This window comes from Sapajus apella, unplaced genomic scaffold (genome assembly GCF_009761245.1).
Source record: "Sapajus apella isolate SASKATOON/1434 unplaced genomic scaffold, GSC_monkey_1.0 scaffold18, whole genome shotgun sequence".
Lineage (NCBI taxonomy): Eukaryota > Metazoa > Chordata > Mammalia > Primates > Cebidae > Sapajus > Sapajus apella.
In genome coordinates this window covers 18439106-18451368 of record NW_022436958.1, presented here as the reverse complement: position 1 = coordinate 18451368, position 12263 = coordinate 18439106, and the positions used below count along the sequence as shown (strand labels likewise).

Sequence of the window (12263 nt, the reverse complement as noted above, 5' to 3'; positions counted from 1 at the left end):
ATCACTACTGTCTGATACTAGACATTTACTTCTATCATATTCTAAAGCTTGATCCACGCTTCACCACCTTTCACAAGTCCTTGCTGGAAAAGGGCCCACAGGGCCAGTGGTCTGGGAAGGAAAGGAAAGGAAACTAAGACAGAGAGAGTAAGCCATTCTTGCCTACCACCTCCCCATTTTATCTGTAATTTCACTTATTCTCTTTAGATGTGATATGCGTGTGTGTGTGTGTGTGTGTGTGTGTGTGTGTGTGTGTGTATGCTGAATATATGCTGCAGTCATAAAGAAAATTACATGGAATGAGGTCAGAGTAATATCTGGCAGCTAATATTGGGAAACGACCCAAACACAGGTACCAGGATCAGGAACAAAAGTACCTTGTAACCCAAGGTAGTTATGGCAATGGCTTTGGTGCCCAAACCAAAATTGAAGTAGTCAGGTAGAGGAGAATATAGACCTAGAAGTTTATTGGGATTGTCTACAATTACATTGTATATTTATTTGGACTCCTTAAGCTTGAAATTCCATGAAGACTCAGGTAGAAAAACTGTGATCCAAAGTCAAGTCCAAAATAAGGATTTTTATTGCTGATACAATTAACACAAAAAAATGTTCGATTTTATAAAAAGAACATTTCTTATAGAATGCAATGTAACTTAGCTTATAATAGATTATGTGAGGCTTTCATACAATTCAAATGAAAGAGCAGCTTTATTAGTTCCTTGAGGGCCTTTTGTGGCATTTATAATAACTGAGGCTTTGTAACCCTACTTGCACATTTCCTCCTACTCACCAAACACTCTCCAATCTATCGAATACTTTTTCCTCCTCTCTTTATCATGTGTTCTTACCTACTGCTGTTTATTTGTGGGTCTTTATGCCCCTGATTTTTGTTCACTTTTTCTTCCCTGAGCACAAGCCAACCTTTACTTTTCAGGAATCACATTAAAAATAAAAAATAAAAAATAAAACAAAATATATTACTACTATTTTTAAAAGAATGATAATTATATATTTTTAAAAGAACCCAAGTTCTATACTTATTAGAGAATTAGGATACTTGTGTCAGAGAAGGAAACGCTAGAATAAATAGGAGCTGTGCTAATTTTAAGCATATAATGAATCTATATAAAGAACTCACAAACCAATACAAGACCTAGCTCCTGAGCATTCTGAGGTACTCTGCCTTAGACCCCTTGAGTATTTTGACTAATGCTCTAGGTGATGGTCAGAAGAACAGGGCTTTTTAAAAATGTAGATATTCATTTGTGGATTTTATTTTTGTAAAGGAAGGTAAATAATTATATCAATATTAAAAGTGAAGTTCAAATTGGCCACGGTCAATTGGTGAAGAGTCTTAATTATAAAATTAAGATCATACTGAGTCAAAAACGTAATCACATTTAAGTGCAAGAAATGAAATTAAAACAAACCAAGTATATGAGAAAGCTGCAGGAATCCTGTGATTCTGGAATCATTGTGGTTAGATTAGCAAAATGTTGGAGGATAAAGAGCTTAATGGTCTTTCAGACAACCATTTTTTTAATTCTCTCTGCACTTGATAATAGTCATATGGCGAAATAAGACAACATCCAATTTGGAGTATCATATATATATATATATATATATATATATATATATATGGAGGAAAGGAATGTACTCTGTTACTTTTGACAAGTGAAAGGTAAGCATTGCACAGCTGACCTCTTAGGAAAGAAAGAGGACGACAATTGGCAATAAATAGAACTATAAAGAAGTAAGATTATGCTTCCAGAAAATTAATCCTTATCTTTTGGTTTCAAAATATGAACACAACCATAGTTTATTTTATGTTTACTTTATGTAAAAGATTGTGTACTGACTGGATGAATATAACCATATATATGATGTCATTGAGATAATAAATTTGTAATTTCTTGAACAGTATATCAAAGAATAGTAATTAATTAGTGCCCTAACAAGCTGTATGTTTAGGTCAATCAACCATTCTTATTAGGTTGGTGGAAAGGAGTAAGTAAGACTTCCAAATCCATTAAACCCAACACTAAACTATAGGGTTCAACATAGTAGCTGTAACTGGTCTCAACATCTTAATCCAGGCATTTTTATAAAAACTTTCAACTGGATGACATATTAACTTAGCATAGCCATGATACTAGTTAGTCCCTATTTTCTGAGTAAAGCATAAAATGAAAAGAAGACAACTAAAATAAATGGAAAATTCAAGCAAAAATTAAATATGGTGAGGAGAGGAAGAAAGAAAGAATATTCATCTTAAAACAGCTGTCTATATTTATAATTCAATCACAGATTTTAATCAGTAACTTCAAAGTATAGCCTTTGATTTTTATTTAATATACTTTCTTTTTTTCTGAGTAGAATAAGGTCTGACCCCTCCAGGCATAAAGTTGAAAGATCTACATTTGAGTACTGAAAGAAATTTTAGTATTTGTAAGTCTGGAAGACAGGAATAGAGATGAAATAAAAAGTGCTTTCATATAAATGAAAAACATAATTAAAAATTAGGCAGAGAATTTTTACAAAAAACTTCCATCAAAAGTTAGGCATTTTAAAACTATTACACATGAAAAATTTCATAACAACAAGCATTAGAAAGCTATGCTCATGTTCTTATTGTCTTCCCAAGAATCAAAAAGTGCTTGATAATTAGTAAATGGAACTTTTATATTTATCTAAAGAAACTTTTATTTAGCAAATAAGAAAACGATAGAAAAAAATAATCAAATTAAATTAGGTGATAGGATAAGCATACATGCCCTATAGTTACTAGTACTAAATATTATATTAGATTTTGTTGCCTTAAAAATTCTGCACATTTGGCATTAAAGACACATAAACTTTCCATTTAAACTGCCAAATGGAGTTTAAAAGGGGGAAATTGTTTATAATATATAAGAAGAAGACTGTATAAAACTGATAGGAACATATTATTACTTCAAGATTTTGGCATAGCTTCTCTTTAAAAATACAGTTGACTGTTTTAGGTCACTTCATCTCAGTCCCTAAGAGAAAATGAGAGCAACTTGTTAAAGCCAAATCTCCCCTCTAGTTTTGCTGAATGTTGTTATTTCCCCAATAAGACATGACCCCTTTTTAATGAAGTCTAAGGAATAGTGAGAACTACAATAATTCACTTAAATTACCATGGCTACAGGAAAGATGAACTTTGAACAAACTACACTACCTGGCTAGCTGAAGAGTTACACACACTGATCAACCCTTTCCCCTCACAAAAAGCAGGGGAGAATTTCACTATAATTTTGTTTAAATATAAATCGATGCCGCAGGCAAATCGTGTTTACTTCTAGCACTGACATCTTCTGAACAAATCAAAAGTAGAAGGCTTTATAAGAATATTACATGTATAATTTTAATGAGATGTTTTTATCACCTTGTGTTAATATAGCACCTTGCTCCAAATTTGTCAACACTATAAATCTTTCATCCTTTTAATTAGGACACTCTTTATGGTATATATTGCATATTTCTTTAGACAGAAAAAGCATTATCAGTACCCTGCACCAGTGTAGAGACTGGGTGCTTCAGAATCATTGCATTAAAAAAACCTTTGCATTAAAAAAATAAACAAAAACTAATATATAGGTTAATCCTAATGATAACTGGCTTTGTTGAAATAAAATGTAAAACCAGCTATAAACATCAAAAATATGTTGTCTGGAACAAACATCTGTAATAAATAACCTTCTATGTTTAAAAAACTAGAGAATGCCTATAAATAACTTTTAATATCTAATTTTCAATTTCCATTACATCAATTAATATGGTAAACTCCTCTTCAGTAAGCTTTGAAGTGATACATAAACATGGATTCCTTGAACAGAAACCTTGCCACTATAATAACAAAGTGTTCCTATCTGCCTAGTAGGCCTAACCTAAAGGAAGAAATGCTATATTGTGGTCTGTGGGTAGATACAGACACATATAATTTCCATTGTAATAAACATACCTACAGCACAACTGCTCAGCTTGATCTGACAAACTGCTTGGTTCAAACAGTGGTCAATAACAATACACTAAGTTTAAAATTTTAAAAATTGTATGCAGTTCATTAAAATTAATTATAAATGAATATGATCTACCCAAATTATTTATTAATAATTACCTTAATGAACATTTACATCAGAACCAGGTTGATAATTATCCACTATGATATACAAAATTTAGTTTATTTACTGTATGTAACACAGTAAATATGTATAGGATATGAAGTGACAGGACAAGTGAACTATTTTAATTTAAACACTTTACTGAGCAACTTGGTCAAGGATAATTATGGCAAGATCTTGTAAGTGAATAATGAAAATGACACGAGAGCAAAACTTTTAAAAGCACATTGGATCCCTTTTAACTACAACATTAAGTTGGGGCTGTATAAAACAATATATACTTGTGGAGTGGAAATTAAAATTTAAAAGGCAAAATCTCAAATACTGAGATCAGATTTTCAGAATCTGGCTTAGTTCTCTATGCAATCTCAGAAAAACATTTTTCATTGTATGAACCATTTATTTAAGGTCATCTTTTTCACTTTATGAACATCTGAAAACTACTGAGAAAAATACCTCTGGGGAAGAATATGAATTGTAAATCACACACAGAGGCAAGCAACTGCGCTTTAAGCCTTCCTTCCCATACTCTAATTGGATGAGTGATTAAGAAGGACTTCTCTTGTTTGTGGTGGTGCCCTCTAACGACTAGACGGACCTTGCTTTAATAACCACTCCATGTGCAATTTGTTTTAGCATTTACACCGCTGATGGTAGGAAGCAATCTTCTTTAATGGATGCTGAAAGCTTCAAGTGAAATCTGTAATTGACAAAGCCTTCATAGAAACAGACAATTAAGAATAAAATTAACAAGAGGCTCTACGGGAAAAGCACTCAAGCTTTCATAGAACAGGTCTCTAGGAAAATATTTGGTAAAAATAAAAATTTAAAAGAGCCAAGTGTGGTTTCTTCCACTTTATTATCTGCTTCCTGGGTCTGTGTGTTTGTTAAAAAGATAGAATTCAAAACATTGGGTGTAGAGGAGTAATCCGCCTCCTAATATTATTAGGGTCAAAAAAAGGAAAGAAAAAAATAAGAAAAGCCCATCGTGAAAGTTGAGGCAAGTTCAGCACCTAATTATTCAAAATAACAGCTGTTCAGGTGAGTTCTAGGACCTCGCATTGAATGGGGCAGTGTGTCGACAACAAATAAAATCACTCTGAAGAGCAAAGCAACAAATACAGGAAGGCAAACCGGGCACTAATTGCCCTCAAGCCTCCAGGAGCCAACACCAGTCCTCAAGTGTTACTAGTCCAGAAAGTGATCGAGCACATCCGAAATGACGAATATAAACAAGAGCACGACAGTGCGTGGGAAAAGAACAGAACTGTCAACCGCGTTCTTTGCCCAATCCTCCAACCCCCACCCCCCAAAAGGAAGTTTACCTGTGACGATAGGTAGAACCAGGGGAGGGGGCCCGGGCTGGTTCTCAGGCGAGTTCCTCCCCGGGTTTGGGGACGCAGGTCTCCCGGTGGGGAAGGGGCGGGGAGCACTTACTTTGAGCAGCTTGCAGCGGATCTGCGCGGAGACCATGTGGCTGTTGCGCAGGTTGCCCACCCGGAACATAAGCGTGAGTTTTCCGTCCCTCATGGAGATCACCGCGTGCTCGCTGAACATGAGGGTCTCGGCGCGCTTCTTGGGCTGGGACATCTTGATGAACATGCAGCCGATGAGGAAGGCGTCCACGATGGAGCCCAGGATGGACTGGAAGAGGAAGAGGATGATGCCCTCGGGGCACTTGTCGGTGATGTATCGGTAGCCATAGCCGATGGTGGCCTCGGTCTCGATGAAGAAGAGGAAGGCAGAAGGGAAGTTATAGACATTGGCCACGCAAGGCGTGTAGTTACCGACGTGGGCTTTGTTCAGGTCGCCCCGAGTGTAGGCGATCACCCACCACATGGACGCCATGAAGAGCCAGGCCACGGTGTAGGTGAGAATGAAGATGAAGAGGTTCCAGCGCCACTTGAGGTCCACCAGCGTGGTGAAGAGGTCCGAGAGGTAGCGGCTCGTCTCGCTGCCCAGGTTGCCGTGCTGTACATTGCACCGGCCGTTCTTGTCCACGAACCGCTGCCGCTTCTTCTTGGGCACAAGCTGCTGCTGCGGGTCCTGGCCTGGCCCCTGGGGCTGCAAGCCCGAGCCGCTGGACGATGTGGTCACTACCTGGTAATCGTCCCCAAATTTCCTTCGGAGTGCAGACATAATACGAAGGGGCGAGCCAGATTCAAACGCGAAGCGAAGGCGCAGGAGCTGGGCGCTGCAAACTAGCACCAATAAGGAGGTGGGGGCGGGGGAGGAAAGGGGGCGAAGCGAGCGCTCCTGGGGTGGGGGGCGCACCCGGCAGGTAGCTGCGGTCTCTGCCCCCTGCAGACACCTCTCCTTCTCCCCTGGGACGGAGGCTTTCCTTCCAAGGTGAGTCTTGAAAAAGTGTTCTCCCGCACTCAAGGCAGGAGGGATGCAAGGACCCGGAGCCCAAGCGCAATTTTGCCTCCAAGCTTTCCAAGGCTCCTCTTTTCCTTCCCCACCACCGGCATCCCGGGTCACCTTTTGCCTCCCCACGGCCCTCCTGATTATCCTGCAGTGCCCCCAAACTGACTGCTTAAAATTAATGAGTTGACAAGGGAGTCCCAACCCACCTGCCAACTCGCTGGCTGCCTAAGAAGCTGTCTCTACCTGCCTGGACCAGACCCTCCCCCCTCCCCGCCGCTCCCCAATCTCCCGCCCCCTGGGACCGCTCCCCGCACCCCTGCGCACCTGCCTCCTATCTTTTAGCCAAAATCCCGCCCAAAGGCATGTCTGCCGGGCACTGGTGCAACGCCCCCTACCCACGCCCTCCGGGCTCAGATTCCCGGGTTCTGGACTCCAGTGACCTGTCCGCCTGGCGTCCCCCGACCGCCGAGTTTCCGCGGACGCCACCGGGGCCCTCCGGCGGACCCTCAAGGGCCCGCAGGCCGCCCCCGCGCTCAGCAGAGACACGGCAGTGCGCGAAGCCTGGGCACTCACCCAGCGGGAGAGGGCAGGAGGCGGCGCGGCGGGCGGTAGCGGCAGCCTGGCCTCGCACTCTGCGCTCACGGCTGTTTTCCTCGTTCCCACTTTTCCTGGTGTACCACGATGGGCGCCAATGCAGGTCCCCCAAGCTCCGCACCTCCGTGAGGGCACCGCGCTGTCCCTGCCAGAAAGATCCTTGGCGCACAGAGCACTGACTGACTCGAGTGGGGGACTCGTGGGTTCCCTGGCGCTGTGCCCTCCTTCCAGGCGACAGCGGTGCTGCTGGACGGGGTTCGAGCCTCGGGTTGCCGGTCAGACTTTCAGGTTAAACAGTAGCGCCGCTCCAGCTTTTCCTCTGCCTCTTCCTTCTTTGGTCCCCCACTCCTTGTCAGCGCCTCTGTGGCCCCGGGTGGAAGATGCGAGGCGCAAGCCGGGGCAGCAGGAATGTGGTGTGTGTGGTGGTGCGTGTGATCAGCTGCAGAGCCGCGCTAGCCCCGCCTGTCCCTGCCTTCCCCCGCTGCTCCACCAGCCTGAATTGCACCTCCGAGCCTCAGTTGAGCCTGCAGTGTCTGGCAGCTCAGGAAAAGCGAGCCCCTCCAATGAGAAGCGGCTCTAAATCTGCTCCCAAACGCCCGCCAACTCTCCTTCCTCGCCCCCTGCATCAGTCAGAAAGCCCCCAGCAAAAAGCAAATGCTGCTCTCTGAAAGAAGAGAAGTACAATGTGTCTCTAACTGGGCACTCGTTTAAACGGATGCCTGGATTTGGGGTTGCATCATAAACAGAGATCCTAACTGGCTTTGAGATAGGCATTTTCAGAACTGAAAGTTGCAGGAAGCTTAAGGGGCCTTAGGATAAGAACAGAAAGGAGGGAGACACTAATAGAAATCCTTTCTGGAAATGGCTGTATTAGAAAGGCTCAGAATATCTAGAGTTAATGTGTGCCTGTAATTGAGGGAGGAAGGCTGGATTTTAATGGCCCCAGCCTGGAAGTTAACTTAATGGAGGGGCAAAGTGCAGAAATAGCTAATAGAGTGCCCATGAGTAAATACCAGCTTGTTTACCACAATTCATGTTTGCTTTAAAATGCCACGATATCTTATGGCATATTTCAGCCAGCCCAGATACATGTAGTTGATTTTGTTAGAAAATCATCAAATCATGACATTATAAAGGCAAAAGGCTGCTATCAGACTCCCACAGAAAGGAAAATAAGTACATAATCACTCTGTGCATTCTCTGCCAATAGGTACTCCTTTGTACCTCTCTACTTCTAAACCAGCTGCAGGAAAGTGTGTGTCAGGTTGTCAGCCATAAGCAGGGGACTCTTTCACTGCTATTTGGTTGAAATGTCTATCCTCAGTTACAGATGCTTCTCCTGCCAGTTTTCTGATAAAAGGTCAGTAACTCCCTGTTTGTTCTTTTAAGATTACATAAGAAGGGAAAGTGACACCGTGGGAAGTGGAAACTTCTCTGGTCCTGGAATCATAAGACCTGATTTGAGTTGCATTTGTGCCATTTACAAGCTGTGTGACCTTGAGCAAGTAGTTGAACAACTTTGAGACCTAATTTATTCCCCTGAAAAACTGGGAGTTTAAACATTTTCCTAGTGTTGGTATGAAAAAAGGGAGTAAATGTGGTTTTATTATTTCTGCTATGAAGGATGTTATTTCTTGGGCTATAAAGTTGCAACAAGGCTGAGAAGAGATTACAAATGAGCTGTTGCAGTTGGCACCGTGCTGTGAACTAACACCTATATTCTCATCGTCTCATCTCTGACAACTCTCCCCCAAGCTCATTATGCCCTTGGCAGGCTGGCTTCTTTCAATTCCTGATACACACCAAAGCATAGCTCCACCCTTGGGCCTTTGCACTGTATGTGTTCCCTCTGCCTGGAAAGTTCTTGCTCTGCTGCTCCATGCTGCTGGCTCCTTCAATCATTCAACTCTCAACCCAAATGCGCCCTTCTCAGGGAAGTCTTCCCAAGCATCTGAGATATTCCCATCACATCAATCTTGTTCATCTTTCTCATCACACGTTTTTATAGCTACTGTTTTCTTCATTTGTTTGTTGTCTTTCTCTTCCATTTTCAGTTGTAGAATGAAGCTGTACAAGGACAAGGACCTTGTCTGCCTAGTCCTCTGCTATGTCTCCAATACCTAGAAAAGTATCTATCACATATTAGGTCCACAATAAATATTTATTAGATCAATAGCATGTGCTAATCTATATCACTGGAAACTACATGCATTGAAACTCTCTGAGTAATACAGAACTAAATAAAAGTAATGACTAAATCAGATCACTTGTATGACAATATAAAAAACATGTACGTTTTTCTTTAAAAAGAGCAATACTTTCTATGCTTCTTAGCTTTAGAACTGATATTCAATCAGGTTCCAAGTCTTTTTATTGTTATTGCTGCAATATCTCTCATAATTACTCCTCTCTTTAAAAATAAGTCACTACCTTTCTTCAAATTCTCATTTTAAGTAGGCCCAAACTCAAATAACTTTGTCTTTATTGGATTTTTCTCTCCTTCAGACTGCCCTGGATAGTAGTACTAGAACTCTCACTTTAAACCATGTACTTAGCATTGGCATAGAAAATAAAAATTCTCCAGTTATTTCATCTGGAAGCTTTTAAACATTCCCACTTTTTGAAAAACAAGTTTTCGTGAAAAACGTTTGCTATTTTCTAGCAACCAAATTTATAAACAAATAAGTTTATACTTCAAAAGACATGGTCTAGTCTAATCCTCTCATTTTACAAGTCAGCAAATTGAAGATAGAAAGGCAAAGTAACTTGTTCAATGTCAGAGTTGATAAGTGGAAACTGAGACTTGACCCCAGAACCTAGATATAGAACCTAGATGCTCTGCCATTCCTTACAGGTAGTGGCAGAGTCAGAAAAGAGCCTTCGATTCCTGATTGATGGTGAGGGCTTTCTTCCTTCATAGGCCTAGCTTCTCATCATGCAGGTGAAATCTAAGATCCTCCAACATATGGCATAATCTAGCTTTCAAAATTATCTCCTACCTTCCTTTTAATGGGCACTTTGTTCTAGCCAACTTTGACTATTAGATACTTCTCAAACATGCCCTATATTAACTTCATTTGTTCACTTATTTCTCATCACTTAAAATATCTTTTTGTCTACACCTGCAAAGTCCAAATCATGGGCACTAGTATGTAAGGAAAGGGAAGGATTTCTTCACATTTTATTTCAATTGCTATTGCTGTCATGAAGTTTTTCATTTTACTCCCACTAAGGGTAATACATCCCTCCTCTGAACTCTCATTTCCCTAAATTTCCAATGTGGCATTTTTCTTATTCTATCTTGCATTTCAGCTTAGAATTTACCAAAATCCCCTCTGAGCACCCTGATCATTCACTTCTTTATAATTTGGTACCACCTGGTATTCCATGAACCAAACTGGCCTTTCTCATGGTAAACATTTGATAGACTTTTAGAGAGAACCAAAATTTATTCCAAGAGCCTACTTTAATGTGACAGGTAATGTGCTTAGAAGTTTAAAGGTTAGTATTTATATTATATAGATAGAAAGACAATGAAGCAGAGATTCCAAAATACATCTGCCTATTGTCAAGGTTTCTATTCTTCTAATGACACAGTGCTGCCAGGGAAGTTAAATATTTTTAAGGATGCCATTGTGTCACACTTTAAATGTGACTGAGGCTTTGACCTATTTGTGACATTGAGTCCAACTCTTTGAAAATGTTCACAGATGAACCAAACTCATCTTTTCCTGTGAGGGCAGCTGCTTCCAGGATGAGGTTCTGGAGGGCAGCCAGCTCTGCGGTGCAGAGGCCAGGCGGATGTGTGGGGAATGGATGATAGAAGGCCTCCTAACCAGGTGCTATCTGATGAACTGAAGTGAAACACTGCAAGCAGAACAGGTCAAAGGAGAGAGAGGTACACAATTTCAGGCCAGGCCACAAAGCCAGGAAAAATCTGGAAAATATAAGTGCACAATACAGAATTATCTGGAGTCTAACATTTAAAGATAGTGTGGTAAATTACAAGAAAACTACCATACAGTTCATGAGGGTGGGGGGATCAAAGCTATATTTAACAAACTCGACTAAGAGAAAGCTACATATTTATTCTGCCTGGAAAGTACTTCTGGCAATGTCTTATTTGCTGTGTCCAAAATTAGTAATATCATGAATAACTATAACTTCAGAAATGAAGGATATGATTCTGTGTTTTATACTAAAAAGGCATGACTTTGTACATGCACTTATCCTATTATGTAACTGAACAGTGTGGGGAAAAGAGTATATCTAATATGAAAGAAAAAACCTCTGCCCCTGAGAAGTCCACATTCTAAAAATGACTTAATCGGCCAACTGTGACAAAAGCAAGGCTTTGAACATCTCAGTATCCCTGGAGTCTGTCTTCTCGTCATTCACTTATTGCCACTGTGACACACCACGTGACAGTCTGCATGGCCAGAAATATTAATTACTCTCTGGGGAAGATGGTATTATATTTAATACTCCTTTACTCCTAATCCTAACATTCTCCAAAAGTACAATGAAGAAATGGGCAGGCCTGGGGATCTAATGCTTTCATGCTTCAAAAGGTGACACATTCCCATTGCCACCATAAGTTTTGCTATATCTGGGAAGAGGTCACTCTTTGAAATTCTATATGCAATTTTGGGAAATAGAATGGTGTTCCTTTTTTTTTATCCTCCTAAAAAAGAATACTGAAGTTATTTTCTCTCTTGCCAAAAAGAGAAGAAAAAAAATGAGAAGGAGAAATCAGTTTGAGATTTGATTGCGCAGACGTGAGAACAGAGGCATTGCCATACCATGGCAGATGACTCATCCAGCCTTTAATCTTGGCTCCAAACCCTGGCCTCTGCCTGAGGATTCGGAGAAAGGCAATATGCCATTCTAACTTGTAGACCATTTATTTAGCAAGGTTCTCCTGACTTAAACCCTCTCTTTACTGCAAAGCTGTACATTGGAGTATCCTGATTTATGAAAGAATAAGGGCTTTTAAAGTCTTCAAGAGCTCAACATCTGTTTAAAAAGAAATAATTGTCTCATCAGACCTAAAGATTTTTTGGCAGGGCTTCAGGGAATAATAACAATTTCCTATTCTCTTCTATGTACATGAAAGTTATACTGAGGATTTCTTTCCTAAGAACACCAATGAAG

At 40.6% G+C, this 12263-nt stretch overlaps 1 protein-coding gene across 3 annotated transcripts in view; it reads right to left on the bottom strand.

Moving 5' to 3' along the window:
- KCNJ3 (potassium inwardly rectifying channel subfamily J member 3) overlaps nucleotides 1–6964 on the bottom strand; it is a 145550-nt gene extending 138586 nt beyond the window's left edge. For all 3 annotated transcript variants that reach the window (XM_032286430.1, XM_032286432.1, XM_032286431.1), the window contains exon 1: nucleotides 5586–6964. In XM_032286430.1, the coding sequence (XP_032142321.1) occupies nucleotides 5586–6287 (702 nt within the window). In that variant the 5' untranslated portion in view covers nucleotides 6288–6964. The remainder of the gene's footprint in view (nucleotides 1–5585) is intronic.
- Between the last annotated feature and the right edge of the window lie 5299 nt (nucleotides 6965–12263).